Genomic DNA, 20,917 nt, shown 5'->3' on the forward strand with positions numbered 1-20,917 from the left:
TGAATGGGACAAGTCTTCTTCGTGACTTCTCCATTTTTAGCCTTCACTTAGATAAGATATGCAAGTTAACACCCATACTTTTATTCAACATTTATTAAATTTTGTTGATTGCCAAGCCAATACTAGACATCAAATGTGCCTGTTGTCATTTGGTTTTGCAACTTTTAAAGCTTTCTTATTTCAAGAGTAAAAGTTAGAGGCCTTGTTCAAAGTTTAGGGGTGTATTTAATTAGGAGTTTACAATGTCTTTTTTAAGAGGTTTTGGTTTCAAATCTTGTAGATGATGAGTTTGTAATCAATTTATTCTTTTACCCATTAGTGTAAATTATATAAAAAAAAAAGTGTTTAAATTTAAGGTATTCAATAAATTTTTTAAATGAATCCATGAAAGTCCACAAATTTAAGAGCACTCAATCAAGATTAAAAGAGTTTATGAAAATTTACAAAATTAAATCTGGGCGTATTTAATCAAGATTTTAAAGTAATTCATAAAACTCCATGTGTACTTTGTAGGATTTGATTTTAAAGTATTTGAAAAGGCCAACACTAGGTAGACCAAAATTTTAAACTAAATTTACAAATAAAATGGTGTGTCACTAATAGAAACAAGCATGTTAATCAACACTTAAGTAATAATTTAATAATTAACAACCATATCATGTAGTTTACAAAATTTGGTCTAAAAATTTGAACTATCTAATATTACCCATTTAAAACACTAAGAATTTTTATGAATTGAAAGTGATCTTGTAGTGTATTTTAGACTTTAGCAAATCATGTATCTCCCTAAAATTTTGAATGATTTCAGATGAACTCCCGGAAAATGGAAAGTCACAAGTCATAAAATCGTTGCAAAAAAAAAAAAAAAAATCATAAATCCTACGGTGGAGTAAAGAGCCAAGTCAATATTCCTTCCAACAAATCGTGCGGTCCAAATTCGAGACGGTAGCCAAATCAACCTCGTATTTCGCTATATGATCAGTCTGACCACGACTCCAATAAATCCAACTGCCACCACGCTTCCAAATCAATCCAACGGACACCCAATCATCTACGTCACCGATCCTCATGCAACCCATCCACCAATCAGAACCAACTACCGGTCACTATTTAAACAAACCGCACTCTCCTCCCCTCCACCAGAATACCTGAATTCACTCCCTCTCCCCGCAAAAATCCGTTCCAACTTCCCTTCATCGCATCCTTTCCGATTCAACAAAAAACCACCCGAAATGGCGCCAACGAAGGCCGAGAAGAAGCCGGTGGCGGAGAAGGCACCGGCTGGGGAGAAGATGCCGACGAAGGCGGAGAAGAAGATCCCGAAGGAAGGCGGCTTGGAGATGAAGAAGAAGAAGAAGGTGAAGAAATCGACGGAGACGTACAAGATATACATCTTCAAGGTGCTGAAGCAGGTCCACCCGGACATCGGGATCTCCAGCAAGGCCATGGGGATCATGAACAGCTTCATCAACGACATTTTCGAGAAGCTCGCTCAGGAGGCGTCACGTTTGGCCAGGTATAATAAAAAGCCAACGATCACGTCGAGGGAGATCCAGACTGCCGTCAGGTTGGTGTTGCCCGGCGAGCTTGCCAAACACGCCGTGTCTGAGGGCACCAAGGCCGTTACTAAATTTACTAGTTGTTGATTTTCTTTTTAATTTTTGTAATAGGTTCGGTTTGAGAACGTCTTTTTTTGTGTTAATATTATTTTTGAGGTGAATAATATACATGCATGCAGTTGTTTTTATGTAATCGGTTTTTTATTAGGATTTTTCCACGAAAAATATATTCAGATGTGATGAACCAGTGAAATAGTGGGCAATTCGCGTCGTTTTTGGATTGAAATCTCTAATAAATTGCAATTTTTATGATGGTTTGTAGATTGAAAATTTTAACTGGAAATTTCTGAATTTTCTGATGATGGGACACAGGAACAAGGAATGGAGGATAAATCAAAGACGAATGCAAGAGTTATTAATGCTATGAAATAGTAGTTATGTACTCTTCGAAATCATAAGACAACATTGTAAAGAAAACAGAAAAATAATTACGATTCCATTCTTCCTCTTGGTACAAGAACGTAGTATCAAGAGGTAATTAGGTTTTTTCTTTTTTATTTTCATGTATCTATAGGGAATTAACTTGACTATTCTTTGTACATGAGAGGGTAAAATTCAAATAGAAATGGAGGCGCTTCCTCCACCCGAACATGAAATTCACAATGCAAACAAGCATTCTTAGCTAAAAGATGAGCTACTCAATTACAATCACGGCAAATATATAACAAAAGCAAAGTAAATAAAACAAGAGTAGCTTCCGTCGCGTGCCCAATTTATCTTTATCTCTTAATTAACAAGTCCGAAATCACTTGTTTGGCATCCATAGGATAACATAAGACCCCATTCACAATTAGCAGTAAGTAGCTCCATGATCCATCCACATTAATTTTCACATGATGAGGAGGAGGCTTTCACAGCCCATGTGAATATCAAAGAAGGTAATTTAAGTTGAATTGCTACAATTCATAGCCTGTTTGAGACTCCTCTATTAAGTATTTATTTTTCTCCTAAACGTTTTTGCTAGAACCCGCTTCTAATTAAAACATGTTCAGATTTTTATTAAAAATTCAAGTGATTTGAGAGCATTTCGTGAAGCAGCACCTTCAAACTTATGTTGCCCATGTAAAATACAAAAAAGGACGCTAGAAGGAGGGTTCGAACCTCCGACCTTGTGGTTAACAGCCACACGCTCTAACCAACTGAGCTATTCCAGCTGTTTGATAAACTTATATAACAAACACTTTCTAAATTGCTTAACGCAAACTCACCATCCTATCATGAGAGATTTCCAAAAAAAAAAAAACCAAAACAAAAAAAACAACCACCCTAGCAGTCTTTCTACTGTACAATAATATATGGCACATGTATTCAATGACAAGTGTCATTCTATACTCTAGGAGGGAAAGATGAACCCGACTTGTCGCGTGGATAAAACAACTAATGTATAACATATATCGTTGCATACTAGAATTTTCCAACTTGAGAATCATGAAATAGATGTTCTCAAAGTTAAAAGATTTAAGTGGAAGAAAACACCAAATCAAGCAATAGTTATACAAAGGGAAACGATTTATGCACACTTTTTTTTTATGTCTAGTGCACCTGTTTATTTTCCCTAACCATTTGGATTGAACAAACCAAAGGAAAATCAAGAGCCAGGATGAAGAAGGGTGCGTAGAAAGTGAGAGTCTGTAGAAACCACTCCACTTGTATAAATTATCTCCAACTGCATTGCAAAAAGCAAAATTTAGAAGTTGGAAAATTTTCATTTCATATGAAACATGGACCTTCAAAATGGATATCAAAATAGAGTACAAAGGTCTTAACGACACATGAAGGCATCCTACTAACCAAGTACAAACATGGAAATTCCATACACAAGTGCATTGTGTTGAAAGCGAATCCCACATCAATGAGATGATGGATCTTGCATGTGCTTATAAGTAGTTGGAATACTTCCTGCCAATTGATTTTAGGGTGGAACCTCAACTTTCTTCACATGGCACTGCTACCAAACACACTACTAATTCGATACGTTATGCCTTCTTAAGGGACTTGGTGGCAGCTTGACGGGCGACTTGGGTTCCTTACCCTTTCGAGCTTCTTTGGTAGAAACATAGGGTTGATGTTGGGAAGCACAGCAGCATGAGCAATGGTCAGAGCTTTCCAAGTTCTTCATCGTTCCTCATGGCCAATAGGCACACGCCTTGGGATAATGCCATTCTTATTGTTGTCTCTTGCAACATTTCCAGCCAGTTCCAAAACCTAACCAAATCACTTCATCATAATTAACACCAATATCTACCTAAATCGTAAAGCATATACTTGAATACATTTGGCTGCTAGTCAAAGGAGATTGGAAACAAATTTGGGGAATTGGCTATTATAGGAATATTAGAAATTCTTTTGCTAAAATAATAAACTCATCCTCTAAAGGCAGGCTCTAGCCCACCATTTTGGCCCAAGAGGAGACCTACTGGAGACAAAGATCCAAAACATTTTGGATGAGAGATGGGGACCGTAATACTAAGTTATTCCACCGAAGGGTGTCTGTTCGCTGGAGAAAAAATTGGATTGCATGTTTAAGACATAACAACAGAGCTTGGCACAACAACGATGCAGGCATTGAAGGGGTAGTCACTGACTACTTTTCGACTATCATCTTGTCCGACCACCCGTTCCCGAATGGAGAAATTCTGGATGCCATTAACAAGCGTATGACAGATGAATTGAATTCTTCCCTGAGGTGACACTTTGATGTAGACGAAATCAAAATGGCAGTGTTCCAGATGCAGCCCTTCACCTCCCCTGGGCTCGATGGGCTCCCTCCTCTATTTTTTCAAAAATTATGGGGTATTTTTGGTAAGGATGTAATGGTAGCTCTTCTCTCATTTCTTAACTCTGATAATCTCCTGAAGAAAGTGAATTATACCTACATCACTCTCATCCCAAAGGTTAAAACTTCAAAATACATGTCCCAGCTTCGGCCTATCAGCCTCTGCAACGTTTTGTTCAAAATAGCCTTCAAGGCTATTGCAAACCGATTGAAATCATTGCTCCAACATATAGTTTCCCAGCACCAAAATGCATTCGTCTCGGGACGTCAGATCTCAGACAACATTATGCTTGCCACAGAGCTATCCCATTTTTTGTTCAGGAGGTGCAGGGGAAAAAATGGATTCCGATCTTTAAAGCTCGATATGAGCATGGTCTACGATCACATCGAATGAGGCTACCTGGAAAATGTAATGCTTCGTCTCGGCTTTTGTCGCATGTGGGTAAACTTGATTATGACTTGTGTCTCGACCGTCCCGTATGCCTTCTTGATCAATGGGGTGCCAAAAGGGTACCTTCACCCGTCAAAAGGCCTACGGCAAGAAGACCCTTTGTCCCCCTACCTTTTTCTCCTCTGCGTTAAAGGACTGTCGGCATTGATTGAAAAAAAAGCAACGGGAGGGTCACATCCAAGGCATCTCAATTTGCTCTAGTGCTCCCCGAATTAACCGCCTCCTATTCGCCAATGATAGTTTTCTGTTTGCTAGAGCTACACCGGAGGAATGTCAACAGATTATGCTTATTCTCCATAAGTACGAAATCGCTTCAGGCCAAAAAATCAACTTGTAGAAGAGCGATGTCTATTTCAGCAGAAATATAAAGCGAAATGTGCAAAACTCTCTGGCGGGTTAGTCAGGGGTAAATCGGGTAGAGTAGCATGATAGATATCTGGGTTTTCCAACTCTTGTGGGGAGGAACAAAAAGCCAATGCTTTAATTTTATCAAAGAGTGTCTCTGGAAACGACTACATAACTGGAAAGGAAAACTTATAAGCTCGGCGGGCTACGAAATACTGGTTAAAGTTGTCGCGCAGGCCATCCTTCTATATGCAATAACCTGTTTTCTCTTACCTAAGTTTTTTTTGTGATGAGCTCAGTGGACTGGTAGCCCGTTTCTCGTGGAATAGTTCCTATGAGAGTAGAAAAATCCATTGGCTTGCTTGGGACAAGCTTTGCCTTCACAAAACTGAATGAGGTATTGGCTTCAGAAATCTCCATGCCTTCAACCTGGGACTCCTTGCCAAACAAGCTTGGAAACTTCAAACTGAACCTAACTCCTTAGTGGCCTGGGTTTTCCAAGCGAAGTACTTCTCCCTCTCCTCATTCTCCTAGGCTGTAGTCAAACCCGGGGATTCCTTCGTCCGGAGAAGCCTCTGTTCGTGTAGGGAGGTGCTAGATAAAGGCTTGAGATGGAAAGTTGGGTCCAGCAAAAGTATCAAAATATGGGAGGACAAGTGGTTGCCCCTCTCATCATCGTTCCATATCTTCACCCTTATGCCTACAAATTGTGACTTTAACTTTGTCAGCGACCTCATAGATACAGACAGAAAATGTTGGAAGTCAGAGGTGATAATAGACCTGTTCTCAAACCTGGAGGCAAATCTTATCCTTTCGCTGCTTATTAGTCACCATCTGCCAGAGGACAAGCTAATTTGGCATTTCGAGAAGAAATGTTTATTCTCTGTTAAGAGAGCATACCACATAGCACTTGACATGATTATAGGAGTGTCAAACCGTGCCTCCCCATCTACAAAGTTGCAAGCCTCTATTCTTTGGAAGAAAATTTGGTAAGCAAAAGTTCCGCCAAAAGTTAGGATTAATGCGTGGCACTTTTATTTGGATATTATCCCATCCAAGATTAACTTGGCCAAATGACTTATTCCGACTGATTCTCAATGCGTGTTATGCGGCGGTGATGATGAAACGGGTGTTCATATTCTCCGGGACTACCCATTTGCAACCTGTGTGTGGAGTTTCTCAGTCTTGGGAAAGCTACCTAGTGGTAATCCCTCTTGTTCGGTCAGTGAGTGGCTGATTTCCATTATTCCTTCACTGGACAATCACAAGTATGATTTAATCCTAATGTTATCCTATGCCATTTGGGCTGCATGGAATTTGATGCTATGGTTGGGCAAATGCGATTCTCCTAATGTCCTGGTTCCCCGCACAATTTCTTGGTGGCAAAATTTCCTGATGGTATCTTTTCCTACTTCTTTGAACTGTTCCCAGGTTCCCACAGGGCATAAGTGGGCTAAACCTAGGCAGGGACAAGTGAAGCTAAATATTAATGGTGCCTGGGATGTCACTCACCTTGTTGGTGGTATGGGGGCAGTTATTCGTGACTCGGCTGGGTTTGGCGGGTTTATCCAAGTCCTCTCCTCACATCTCCTCCCCCCTCTTTACAGAAGCCATAACGGTTAAGGAGGGTCTTACTTTGGCGTATTCCAGGGGTTTTCAAAACATTATTGTTGAGAGTGATTCGCTCCAGATTGTCCAAGGTCTCTGCTCTTCCTCACCAGACCTCTCCTCGTTTGGTCTGATCGTTAAGGATTCCAGAGAAATTGCCTCGGCAATCACTGGAGTTAGCTTTACCCATATTAGACGCCAAGCAAACGAGGTGGCTCACAAACTTGCTTGCTTCAATCTCTCCTCCATTACTCCCACTCTTTGGTTTGAAGAACCACCGGACATTATCTTAGATGTTTTATTTGAAGATTGTTAATTGGAGCTTGGTTCTCTCCCTTGATGTAATCCCTCTCTTTCTTCAATATATCTATCGCTTTCATAAAAAAAAACAAAAAACAAAAAAAAACCATGATTTTCAATTTCCCTTTTCCATCATTTTCTTACCAACCAAACAGATCCCAACAATTAATAAAAAGCAATAACCCTTTGCACCAAAAAAAAAAAAAACGGTTTAGGTCACTAAATAATTTTATATTTTGGCATAGGTTGATGGTTTCTAGCATAGGTCAACAAGAACAATTTTCCTCATCAATTAAAGTCAATATCACTTTCTTAAATTACTCTTCGTTGAAATGCACAAAATTCACAATATTTTACTAAGTCAGTCCAGCTTATATAATTAAAGTTAGTCCAACTTAATTTTTGAAGCTAAGTCAATCTGCAATAGTCTGGTGCAACAAACGCACTCACAACGAATTGTAATTTGTAAGAACTTGTATGTACGTTCCAAGCATCTTTGTTAGCAAAAAGAAAGACTAGATCCAACTCGAGTCCAGAACTTGCATTATATTCGCATTCGATAAGTGATGGATCTTATTCAAATTATCATATTGTCGACAAACTAGCTAGCTTTTTGATCGAGCTATCGATGACGTTAACAGAGGTCTCAAATTGAATTCTCCTCTCTTTGGTACTTGTATTCATTTTTTGTTCATGCATGTGTAAATATCAGGAGATGATTTTGCATACAGTTTCTAGGGTTTATTTGTGGATGTGGATGTGCATGTATATGATGTCTTTGCATGATTATCTCCTTGGCAACGGTGCGGATTCAGTGACCGAATTAAGCAATGGACTCGTGTCCTTCTTACCGCAGGTTAAACAACCGTTTTGACAGAGCAAAGCAAAATCGTGGCATTACCCCCCGAAGTTCTAGAGCTCCTCATCAGCCACGTTTACCCTATTACGTGTCACATTCTACTCTCTCTGCCTCTTCAGTCACATTCAAATCCTCCCTCTATATAAACCCCAACTCCCCTCCTAACAGTAACTCAGTACTGAAAAGCGCAATTACCTCACTAGGTCAAACTTTGCGTACAGTTGCTAGGGTTTGTGAGATGAACTCGAGTTTAGAAATTAAGAAATGGCTTCGGAACAGGAAAGACAAGACCCCGAGAAGAGAAATGAGCTGGATGTGAAGGCAAGGAGGGGAGAGACTGTCGTCCCCGGTGGTACTGGTGGCCATAGCCTCGAGGCTTGGGAGTACCTTGCCGAAGGTAACTAATTCTTTTATGGCGTGTTTACATATCCGTAATCGAAATGAGAATGTGGAATTGAAATTGAATTTCGATTACGAATTACGAATTACTCATGTGTTAACTAAACATGAAGGGATCAAAAAAGCAGTGGGGCTCACACAAATTTTGGAATTCAATTCTTTGTATTGGTGGAATTGAATTTCTTAGATATATGGTGGTAATCCAATTCCTGATTGTTTGGACAATCGGAATGACACTGTTGTTCATTTTATATCTTCATTTATTTTTTTTATTTCCAAGACTATCTTTTATAAATCCATTAAAGTATATAAAATATTTGACTTGGGACAAGAGCATTTTAGTAATCATACTAGTTTATATTCCGATTTTGCTGAATTAGTAAACAGCTTTATGGAATTCTATTCCGATTCCAGAACATTTAAGTAAACAACTTCAACATGAATCCGATTCCAACTTCTTCTTATTCCAACTTCTCATCAATTTAATACCTTCTCAATTCAATTTCTCATATTTTCATTACCGTTACGTAAACGCGTCATTAGAGTAATGCTATTCATACCATATTTTCATACCACATTTTCATACCACCTTAGATGGCATATGATGTGGACAACTACATTATTTGAAAAATTTGCAAAATCCAAGGAAATGAAGGAGAAAGACTCCTCGTATACCACAATCATCATTTAATTAACTAGTTTTCCTTAATTATTAGTTTATTAAATAATGAACTAAATTTAAAAATATGATTAATTCAAATGATGTGGCTATCCACGTCAAATGTCATCTAAAGTGGTATGAAAATGTGGTACAAAAATATGGTATGAATATCATTACTCATTCATTTAACTACTCACTCTTTCCACATCTCCCGCGAAAAAGAAATTTCATGCACTTAGTATGCTATATGCAAGGGTAGCAGTACGTAGAGACCTGAAAGCCAAAAAATATGGTAATTTATGTGGTATTGAGTCATATGGTAGCAGTATGTAGAGACCTGAAAGCCAAAAAATATGGTAATTTATGTGGTAGTGAGTCATATATTCTTTACTGCAACCTTTGCATTCCAGGTGAAAGTAAATTTTGACATACTTGTTGTAGTCTCTGAATGATTAATGAATGTTTGTGTGATGATAAATTAGGGCGGAGCCGTGGAGGGCAGACGAGGAAGGAACAGATAGGGGAAGAGGGATACCATGAGATGGGAAAGAAAGGCAGGCTGAGCACCTCCGACAGGTCCAGAGGTGAGCGTGCTGCTGAGGAAGGCATCAAGAGTGACGAGTCCAAGTAGAAGACCAGGAATCGCTGATGGCTCCCAAAACCCCAGTCGGATTTCGTTTTTTAGTGTTTCTAGCTATGTCAGTGTCTGTAACATAAGTTGTAGCTGGGAATGGTAGTTTGCTTCTTTTTCTCTTGTAGTGTGACCGCCAACCTCATTTAGGAAATGCGAGCTGGGAGAGTTTTTGTGGAGCTACTTCCTTCAGATCTAATAAGGGGTTGCTTTTTGCATGTAACTGGGACTCATGTAATTTTCTTGTATTTAATTTTAAGGAAAACTAATGAAAAGGGGACGTAGAACATATTTATTTAAAGGAATAGTCAGACAGAACAAAAAGTTAGAAGAAAGATGACCGGGGCTGGATCAAATAATTCATTGAGTGTGCATTCAGAGATGGATAAAATTTCTTTTTACCCTTATGTAAAGGATCCAGTAGGTTGGGTAGCTTTTGCTATCTTTTCTTTCATTTGATTTTAGAACTTTGAGTTATAACGAAAATGATAAAATAAAGAGTAAAGTGAATAGTACAATGATTGATTTTTTAGTGTAAAAATGTGATTTTTTTCCGTTAAAGTTAACAGTAATGGTAGCTTTTCGTTAAAATTTTTTTAATTTTAAGGATCAGTCTTTAGTTAATGGCCTTGGTATCGGTTCTTAACCTTTTTTTTTTTTTTTTTTTTTTTTTTTTGGGTATGATTTTCCTAATTTTTCTTCATACGTCCAAGCCTTCCTTCGTGTGGCACAAAAATTTCGCTTCAAACATTCAGGGAAATTTCAAACGTAGTGTATTAGGTTCGCACGCTTGCAAAATTGTTTGTCTACAACAATCACATTTGGGAAATTTTATTAGAAATATGGGTTTCATACTTTTAATAAATTTTGTGATATTTGAAGATCAACGTTGAAATTTCCCTGATACAAAATTGTTACCCCGACAGTGCCGAAATCTAAACCTTGATCTTCAAATATCACAAAATTTATTAAAAGTATCAAACAATTCATTGTATTGATATTTATCAAATCCAATATCAATAAACAGTTTTATTATGTAGAGTTCAAAATTTACTTAACATATTAATGCTAATAATTTAAGCCAAATCACTCTTAATTGTACTACTAATGCCCTTTGAATGAGAAAAATAATGAAAAGAGTTTGAAAACTTCGAGTTTTAAAGATAAGGATAAAATAAGGGGTAAAGTGAATAGTACCATGATTGACTTTTTAGTGTAAAAATTTGGTTTTTCGTTAAAGTGAACAGTATTAGGAGCTTTTCGTTAAAGTTCCTTAAAGATAAAATGTCCTTTTAAGTAAGTCTGGAAGAAAATACCGAAACTCTCAAAGCCAACCCAAGAAACCAAAACCTAGCCCAAAATCCCAAAATTTTTGATAACATGATACCGAAGAATCTCAATAATTCGGTACATGATTAGGGTCATCACCGTATTTTTAGTAATACCAAACCGAATTGATTATAATTTTTTTCAAACTTTTATTATATAGTACATATCATTATAAATAATCCTAGCCATTACATTGGTTAAGATTAAATTCCTACTGTTGTTTTGAATAGAAGAGCGAAGAGAAGAGTCTCTTTCCTTTTCTCAATCTCTCAAACCCAGACCACCGGACCCCGCCCCCATCATCACTCTGTTGCTCGTCTCTCTTCGTCACGTTCTAAATGGCAGCCAACCACCACCACTCTTTGATCGACCACCGTTGTTGCATTTGGATTTCTTCAATACGTGAACTTCTGATAAACTTTGTTTGATTTACCACCTGGATTTGCTTCAATGTATTAAATTTGGAAGTTTTATGTAGTGGATAAGCTCTTGTTGTCTTGACTTCACTCAGCTTCTCTTTAATGGTGACTCACTTCACATCTCTTAATTGGATTAGAAGTTCCAACTAGACCTGACATTTCACGCATGACCCGTTAATTTGATATGAAATGATACAAAAATAACGGATTTCAATTCAAGGCTTAATCGATCCGGTGTATTATCGCGTCAATTGGTTACATAACGCTTTGATTCAGATCTACAAGCAGGTAATCCATTAAACTAAAAACCCTAACTATATGATAGGCATAGTTTCACGTGTAATATGTGTATTATACATGTACTCATGTATATTTCACGTACTCTACTTGTTCATATTTAACATGGTATACTTGTTTTGTATTTATCGCGTAACGTTATGTGTTTTGAAAGTAATACTTATGTGGCACAGAGGTCTAAGCTTGTAGTGCTTAACGAAATTGTAGTCCTATTGTTGAATCAAAGGACCTTATGAATTCAGATGTTAATATTTAGTAATCTCGTATGAATTTTTTTTTATTTGACCTTTTATCAAAGTATATATTGTTTCCAACAGGTCGGGTTGAAGTTTGAATTCTTAAACTCATTAAGATAATTCAGTAGCCACGGCATGACCTGTTATAATAACTGACTTGACACAAAAACCACACAAACACGGCAAACACAACTTCTTTGCCAGGTCTAGTTCCAAATGCTGAGAAATCTCCATAAGGTTCATCATTTCGATTTACTAAACTGAATAAAAAATGGAACTAATTATCAAAATTAATGATTTTCAGTCAGATATTGGTTTTTTTTATTCCTTTCTTATTTTCGAAACTAGCCCTACCTGAGCATTGTATCTTATTTTCAATTCTCGTCAAATATGAATTTGAATAACATTATTGCTAACTCATTGTGATGCTTAACCCACTCCCCACTCCCCCATCTCCTATTATAAATAATATTGTTTGTTTTAAAAAAAAAAAGACATTGTCCCTTAAATTACAAATAGCAAAAAACGTCCTTTTAAGTAGGTCTGGAAGAAAATACCGAAACTCTCGAAGCCAACCCAAGAAACCCAAACCTGGCCCAAAATCCCAAATTTTTTGGTAACATGATACCGAAGAATCTTGATAATTCAATACAAAATTAGGGTCATCGCTGTATTTTCAGTAATACCAAACCGATTTGATTATAATTTTTTTCCAACTTTTATTATATAATACATATCATTATAAATAATCCTAGCCATTACATTGGTTAAGATTAAATTCCCACCATTGTTTTGAATAGAAGAGCGAAGAGAAGAGTCTCTTTCCTCTTCTTAGACCTGGTTTGGTACTGAGGTGATTTTGAAAAAAGCTGCTATAAAAAAAAGCTGGGAGCTGTTTTTGTGTTTGGTAAACACTCAGCTTCAGCTTTTTTTTCACAGTTTTGGATGAAAAAAAGCCAAAAACAAGAAGCTGCAAAACCTAGCTTTGAAAAACCGGCTTTTTCACATCTGTTTTACATAAAAGTTTACCAAACACTCTAATACTGCTTTTTTTTTTTTCAAAAGCACTTTTACAAAAAAGTTTACCAAACACTCTGCTGCTTTATTTCACAGCTGCTTATTCTCACAGCACAACAGAAGCAGCTTTTTTTCAAAGCACAACAATACCAAACCAGCCCTTAATCTCTCAAACCCAGACCATCAGAACCCACCCCCATCATCACTCTGTTGCTCGTCTCTCTCCGTCTCGTTCTAAACAACGGCCAACCACCATCACTCTTCGATCGACCACCATCGTTGCATTTGGATTTCTTCAATACGTGAATTTCTGATAAACTTTGTTTGATTTACCACCTGGATTTGCTTCAATGTATTAAATTTGGAAGTTTTATGTAGTGGATAAGCTCTTGTTGTCTCGACTTCACTCACCTTCTCTTTAACGGTGACTCACTTCACATCTCTCAATTGGATTAGAAGTTCCAACTAGACCTGGCATTTCACGCACGACCCGTTAATCCGATATGAAATGATACAAAAATAACGAAGTTCGAGTCAAGGCTTAATCGATCTGGTGTGTTATCAGGTCAATTGGTTACATAATGCTTTGATTCAGATCTACAAGCAGGTAATCCGTTAAACTAAAAACCCTAACTATATGATAGGCATAGTTTCACGTGTAATATGTGTATTATACATGTACTCATGTATATTTCACGTACTCTACTCGTTCATATTTAACATAGTATACTTGTTTTGTATTTATCGCGTAACGTTATGTGTTTTGAAAGTAATATTTACATGGCACGGAGGTCTAAGCTTGTAGTGCTTAACGAAATTGTAGTCCTATTGTTGAATTTTTTTTTATTTGACCTTTTATTAAAGTATATATTGTTTTTAACAGGTCGGGTTGAAGTTTGAATTCTTAAACTCATTAAGATAATTTAGTAGCCATGACATGGCCCGTTATAATAACTAACTTGACACAAAAACCACACAAACATGGCAAACACAACTTCTTTGTTAGGTCTAGTTCCAAATGCTGAGAAATCTCCACAAGGTTCATCATTTCGATTTACTAAACTGAATAAAAAATGGAACTAATTATCAAAATTAATGATTTTCAGTCAGATATTGGTTTTTTTTTTTTTGTTCCTTTCTTATTTTTGAAACTAGCCCTACGTGAGCATTGTATCTTATTTTCGATTCTCGTTAAAATGAATTTGAATAGCATTATTACTAACTCATTGTGATACTTAACTCACTCCCCCATCTCCGATTATAAATAATATCGTTTGTTAAAAAAATTAAAAAAAATAAAAAAAACAAACAAACATTGTCCCTTAAATTACAAATAGCAAAATAAATATACCAAAAAAGGCCCTTTTCTTGAAGGAAAAAAAAAAGATAAAAGAAAAAGGAAAATGTTAGTTGACCCGGCCCAACCTAACTAAAAATCTCCCGCGACCCAGCGGCAATCCCCGATAAACACGTGTACGTCTCCGATATAATCTGCGAACCCGGCAGACTCGGGCGTGGACCCATTGACCCATTGCATTACCCGTCTTCTTCTCCTCCTTATATACAAATAAGGAAAACCCCCCAAATCCCATACGCTCTGATCTCCATTTCTGCGATCTCTGAAGCTCCCTTTGGCTTTGACCAACCACCATATCCATCCATTCATCCTTCCTCCGCCATGCTCCGCCGCCAAATCCCCTGAAAGCCGCTATATCCCCCGATTTCACGAGTACCTAGAAGCCGGGTTTCTCAGATTTCGTAGCTCTGGTTCACGATCTGGAGCGGGTTTTGCTGCAACGTTCGGGTTTAGGGGTTTCGAAGAGCATACGATAATGCCTTCGGTGCCCGCTCACCTCCTCCTACGACCCTCGGTCCCTAACTTGACTTCCTTCCACGGCGGCTCTTGCTCTCATCGTCTGAAACATCTCGAAAAAGGTGATCGGCGCGGTAATCTTAGTTAACATTAGGTCTAAATCTCACTTGGGTTCGTTTATCTTGTGGTTCTTGCTCAGCTTCCCAGTCTGTAGCGAAGTTTAGAGAGTTCTCGTCGAGATTTCTTCGAGAAATCTGAGGTTTTAAGGATCGAAGAAATCCTCGTTAAGGCTTTAAAAAGTTTGGAATCGTTTTGTAAGATCTTGGTGCGAAGGTTGTTCTTTCTGCTAACTTTGTTCGAGGTAATTAATTTTATGAATTTAGCTTGGTGTTCATTGTTTTTGTTTATATTTAGGTTCAGATAATGAGGCAGCTGGATATTTCGATTATATGATGGATATGTAGTTATTTTTGTAGCTCAATGATTTGGTTAACTCTGTTGATTTGATTTCTTCAATGATGTTTGATGTTTGATGTTGTTAACTTGTGGATTTTGGCATTGTGTAGAATTTGTTATTGTAGATGGACATAAGCTCTCCTAGTGGGAAATCGGTGTTGCTAAATGTAGACCGTTTGCAAGGTTTGCAGCCTTCTGCGAACCAAGAGCAAATTCGTACTTTGCTTGAAGATTATTTAGTAAGCGACCTTGTAAGTGCTGTTGGTGAATCCTTGAATATCAGAGGTATTGGAGAAGAGTCGATTGATGTTAAAGATGTTAGTGAAGAGTCTTTTGATTCCCAAGATGTTGGAAAAGAGTCGATTGATGCCAAAGGTGTTGGAGAAGATTCGATTGATGCCAAAGGTGTTGGAGAAGAGTCCAAAGATGTTGGAGAATTGTCCATTGATTCCAAAGATGTTGGAGAAGTGTCCATTGATGCCAAAGATGTTGGAAAAGTGTCGATTGATGCCAAAGGTGTTGGAGAAGAGTCGATTGATGCCAAAGGTGTTGGAGAAGAGTCCAAAGATGTTGGAGAATTGTCCATTGATTCCAAAGATGTTGGAGAAGTGTCGATTGATGCCAAAGATGTTGGAAAAGTGTCGATTGATGCCAAAGATGTTGGAAAAGAGTCGATTGATATCAAAGGTGTCGGAGTAGTGGAACATGCTCCTGATGGGGATAATACTAGTGGTGTGGAAAAAAGAAACACATATGAAGTTCCTAATGCACAACAGGGAAACGTCACTCGAAAATGCTTGAACAAGTGTGCAACCTTTCCTATTCCTACTGGTGTGCTCTCTCCTAATGCCTCAAGCATAGTAAAGGAGGAACCAGAAGAGGTGCTATGCGGGGATGAAAATCATCACCATGCCTACTCGCACTCGGTGTCTTTGCCTGTAAGTTATTTATATGCTTACTGGAACAGAGTTGTGCACCATTTCCCCCTCATACTATGTTCTCTCTCTTGGACATCCCATTAATCATTACCACTTTTGTTTTCAGTTGATATACGTAAGGAACCTGTTGTTATTGTAATGAGTGAATAACCCTATATTGGACTATGCCTAGCTTGATATACTGCACATCACACATAGTGGTGCATGCTTGCAGATGGTTTAGAGCTTTGGGTTGTCCTCTCTTTTCTTTTCTTTTCTTTTTTCTTTTCTTTTTTGTCAAATCGCTTAACTTCAGAGTTCTGATGTGATCTGGTGCATGTGAGTTGGTATGATTGCATCCCGTCCTCCCCTTCTTTGCTTCACTTAAAGTGGTGGAGGCAGAATGTGTTTGTTTCTTGGTGTTATAGAAAATGTTCATTTGTTTTTAGGCCTTTTCGTCCTGTTCATTATGCATTGTCCTTCTTGCCGGATAGTTGGTCTCTAGCATATCATGCAATGTGTAGAAGCTACATACTATTTTCTGTGCATCTCCTCTATTAAGTTCTCCAGAAAATATGAAATTATAATTTAGTACAATTATGTTTATGTCTTTAGTTTTGGATGGATTGAACTAGCCACTTGAAAAGAAATGTTGTGATGGTCTAGTTTTGTGTAGTTCTCATAACATAGGTTCTTATTATTCTTAATGCCTTGTGCAGTCTCCTTCGAAGCTACTTTCGGCCCTAAAAGGTAGTCGGGCGAAAGAGGGATTATCACCTGGGAAACTTTCTGTCAAATGGGCCCCTGATGTGTATGATCCGCCTGCTACATCAATGTCGCATACAGTGACTGGCAAGAAACAGCAGAAGTCAAAGAACAAGAAAAATTGGAAGAAAGATGGAAAGAAGGGGCAAAAGAGCAGTTCTTCACGAGGAAAAGATAAGAAGCAATATCGCAAATCTGGGTCTTCTGGGAGGTGTTACAGATCAATGGATCCCCGTGAAACATTGGTTGACACAAACAATGGTTTTGGTGAGCTTGTGGTAGGCAGCCCAGACCGGCCTTCTTATTGTGGGAGCTCCATCTTGAAAAATTCGCTCGCTAACATGCATTACCCGGTTGCTGAAGCCTCGTAAGTAAAAACATATATATGTTGCGAATATCACAACCTTTGTTGTGCACGTAAATAAGTCACTCGAGACAGTTTTGTTGAGTGTTTGAGAAAACTTGGAACAATCTGCTACTCTGGTCATGTCCGTGTTGTTGACCCAGCGTGGTGATTTCATTGCGTGTTGTGTCGTTGCTATGCTTCTTTCGGAGTGGCATTTTGTAATTACTGTGTTTGTGGCATGCATTTCTACTGTGAATCGACTTTTCGCTCACAGAACGCACTTATTGGGTTGCCCCTATTATGATATGCTAGTTATCTGCTTATCAATTTATGTTATCGCATTGTCTGCGTACTCTCTCCAGCAAAGGTTCATGAATTTATACATCAATGGCATACCCTAATGTATGTGGAAGTTATGTTGAACCTAATTTTTATTCACATCCATTGTTCAACACGCAAGGTAGTGTTCTCACTTTGGTCCTTTCCGATCTGTTTTTACCATGCTTGGCGAGCTTCTCATCTCGTATGACTACGTTTTGTTCCTCCCTCCTACATGTATAGACCTCAAAACCACCGGCATTTCCCCTTTTTCCGGTATAATTTTTACGCAAGATATATAGACCTCAAAACTAGTATTCTGGCCGTCCAATCCCAAGATCAACGGTCCACGATTTTTGCTCAAAAAACGTAAAAAAAAAAAAAGAAAAAGAAAAAAAACAAGATGAAACTATCAGAATTATGACCATTGGCCACGTGTCTACATCTGGGCTTTTGGATTTGAATCTTTTTCAAATCCAACGGTCCAGATTAATTAACTTAATAAAAATTAAAAAAAAATTATTAAGAATTGTTTAAAGATTGTCCCATATACAAACTTGTGCAAACCAGTCTAGAAGTTGTCATGCACGGCATCCCTGTATACAGTTCGTCAGAAGCAGACTCGATTGAACAGGAAGGCGAGACATTTAAAGAGTGGGAAGGGACGCCTGAAGAAGTGCTGGAGCAGACTCAACGGTCCCTAAGGCCTCAAGGTAAAAAGGCGGCAAAGAAAAAAAGGGAGTTCTTCCAAGAATGACTACACAAAATATATGGACGAACTTGCTCGCCAAGGTGAACTGAACATGGCACGAGAAGCGGCTAGAGATGAGGCAAAAGTGGCGACCATGCAAGCAATCTTAGACACTATTGAGAGATGTGATATGGCTAATGAGAGACAAAGAGAAATACTTAATCGAGAAAGCCTGATGCTTATAGAAGAAAGGATGGCTCAAGGAGATCGTGACACTATGAACAAGTCTCTAGTAGGAATGTCTCCGAATTCTAAATATTTTTGGACATCGGAAAAAAGAGATGGTGCGAAAGAGGCGTGCAAGAGATTAGGAAACAAGTTGAGGGGGTTCTAGCTACACAGATCCTAGCAACGAAGATCCTAGCACCACATATCCTAACTCCTTAGACTTCGTATAATTTCTTATTTATTTCTGGTACTTTATGTAATTTCTTATTTATTTTTAGTGCTTTATGTAATTTCTTATTTATTTTTAGTACTTTATGTAATTTCTTATTTATTTGTAGTACTTTATGTAATTTTTTTTTATTTTATAAAAAAATTAATAATATTTTAAATGGATTGTGTGCTAGGCGCATTTTTTAGGGATGAAGATGCATTTGTGTCAGCGCATTTTTTAGGAGTGGAGATGTATTTGGCCAATTACTGTTCATTGGGGTCAATCACTATTCATTTGAGTGGATTAAATGGGCTAGGTGCCAGTGCATTTTTTAGAGATGAAGATGTATTTGTGCCAGCACATTTTTTAGGGATGGAGATGTATTTGGCCAATTACTATTCATTGGGGTCAATCACTATTCATTTGAGTGGATTAAATAGGCTAGGTGCCAGCGCATTTTTAGGGGTGGATTGCTCTAAGGATTCTCTCACATAGAAATGGAGAACAAAGTAACTAAAAAGGTTGTTGTAATATAATCCCCCTATTTTCTATAGGGATCGTCTAGAAAACAGGTTGTTTTGAATACATTCAGACAGAAAAGCTGACATAGATGTTATGGGTGGGATTTTTTTTTTTTTTCGTTCATGTCTTAATATAGGAATTTATACATCTTCCATAAAGGAGCCAAATGAAACCAAAGTTTCACGTTCAATTTTGAATTAGAGACGCTAAAAATGATGAATCAACGTCGACTATAACCCCTAGCCTTCCAAGCTAACGATGCGGTTCGATTCCCGCTACCCGCTTTTACTTTATTTTTTTATTAAATAAATAAATAAAGAATTAAATATTTTGAGATTTTGAATATTTTATAAAAAAATTATGAATATAATTAATGTAATGCATCATTGACTTGAAAAATGGTTCAACTATTTTTCCAAACAAGATATAGGAAAATTGGAATGAAAAGCGTCCATTGTCTAATGGATAAGACAAAGGTCTTCTAACCTTTGGTATAGGTTCAAATCCTATTGGACGCAATTTTTTTTCGATTTCTATGTCATGAAAGATATTTTGAATGACTTGAATAAGTGACGCTCTTACTAATTAAAGATTTGCTAAGCGAACGAGCCCTAGTTTGATCTAAGTCTTGTACATTAATTAAGCACAAGCAGCCTGACTTATTGCTCCTCTTACCTTGCTTTATTACACCGTTCAAATGAAGCCAATTGTCATATCCTCGTCCGGGCGGGATCACTTCCCGGCCCCGACTCCACCGTAGCACGATATTGTCCGCTTTGGGCTCCGACCACGCCCTCACAGTTTTGTTTCTGGGAACTCACACGAGAACTTCCCGATGGGTCACCCATTCTGGGAGTGCTCTCGCACGCTACTCGCTTAACTTCGGAGTTCCCATGGAAACTGAAGCCAGTGAGCTCCCAAAAGACCTCGTGCTAGGTAGGTATGGGAATATACATATAAGGATCACTCATCTGGACGATGTGTGATGTCACAATCCACCCCCCTTAGGGGCCCGACGTCCTCATCGGCATACACGCGGTCAGGGTTAGGCTTTGATACCAAATTGTCACATCCCGGCCCGAGGAGGACCACTTCCCGGGCCTGCTCTACCACCGTAGCACAATATTGTCCGCTTTAGGCTTCAACCACGCCGTCACGGTTTTGTTTCCGGGAACTCACACGAGAACTTCCCAATGGGTCACACATCATGGGATTGCTCTCGCGCGCTACTCGCTTAACTTTGGAGTTCCAATGGAACCTGAAGCCAGTGAGCTCCCAAAAGGCCTCGTGCTAGGTAGGTATGGGAATATACATATAAGGATCACTCCCCTGGGCGATGTGGGATGTCACACCAATGACATCCATTATCTATAACAAAAATTCCTTACTCTTTAAAGTTAGCAAATAAACTGCCTTGAGAAGACCGATTAAATAATTAATATGTAAATTTTAAATAATAAATATATATAATTATATAAAATATAAAATAATATATCTATATATTATAAATATATTTTATATTCTAATATAATCTAAAGATTTTAGTTTATATAAAGATATTATAAATATATAAAATATTATAAATTAATAAGTTATTTAATTGATTCAAAATTTTAATTTTAAATTTTTTAAAATGTAATTGTTTTATAATAAAATTTTTTGAATTCCATTAAATTTTATATAAACTATAATATTCAAGTGAT

The 20,917-nt window shown here is 37.7% G+C and overlaps 2 protein-coding genes, 1 non-coding gene and 1 pseudogene across 3 annotated transcripts; 3 read left to right on the top strand and 1 right to left on the bottom strand.

The window, feature by feature from the left end:
• Positions 1-1,130: 1,130 nt before the first annotated feature.
• LOC137723758 (histone H2B.9-like) lies at positions 1,131-1,747 on the top strand. Its single transcript, XM_068462949.2, has one exon. The coding sequence runs from the start codon at positions 1,233-1,235 to the stop codon at positions 1,644-1,646; it is 414 nt and encodes a 137-aa protein (XP_068319050.1). The 5' UTR covers positions 1,131-1,232; the 3' UTR covers positions 1,647-1,747.
• Positions 1,748-2,699: 952 nt separating this feature from the next.
• On the bottom strand, positions 2,700-2,773 carry TRNAN-GUU (transfer RNA asparagine (anticodon GUU)). The gene has a single exon. It is a non-coding gene; the product is annotated as a tRNA-Asn (tRNA).
• Positions 2,774-8,148: 5,375 nt separating this feature from the next.
• LOC137721745 (em protein H2-like) lies at positions 8,149-9,667 on the top strand (annotated as a pseudogene).
• A 4,699-nt stretch (positions 9,668-14,366) lies between these two features.
• On the top strand, positions 14,367-17,571 carry LOC137722763 (uncharacterized). The gene is made up of 3 exons (XM_068461846.2): positions 14,367-15,121; positions 15,327-16,154; positions 16,853-17,571. Exons 2-3 carry the CDS (start codon positions 15,342-15,344, stop codon positions 17,267-17,269), a joined length of 1,230 nt encoding a protein of 409 aa, XP_068317947.2. The 5' UTR covers positions 14,367-15,121; positions 15,327-15,341; the 3' UTR covers positions 17,270-17,571.
• Positions 17,572-20,917: the final 3,346 nt, after the last annotated feature.

The sequence above is a fragment of the Pyrus communis genome, chromosome 4 (genome assembly GCF_041283825.1).
Source record: "Pyrus communis isolate YQ-2024b chromosome 4, ASM4128382v1, whole genome shotgun sequence".
NCBI lineage: Eukaryota > Viridiplantae > Streptophyta > Magnoliopsida > Rosales > Rosaceae > Pyrus > Pyrus communis.

What these genes read in the sequence shown, in the direction of transcription:
- LOC137723758 (XM_068462949.2), top strand. Translation starts at nt 1,233, where the DNA reads ATGGCGCCAACGAAGGCCGAGAAGAAGCCGGTGGCGGAGAAGGCACCG.
- LOC137722763 (XM_068461846.2), top strand. Translation starts at nt 15,342, where the DNA reads ATGGACATAAGCTCTCCTAGTGGGAAATCGGTGTTGCTAAATGTAGAC. An exon ending in CGCACTCGGTGTCTTTGCCT is followed by an intron (nt 16,155 to 16,852) that starts GTAAGTTATTTA and finishes TGCCTTGTGCAG; the next exon opens with TCTCCTTCGAAGCTACTTTC.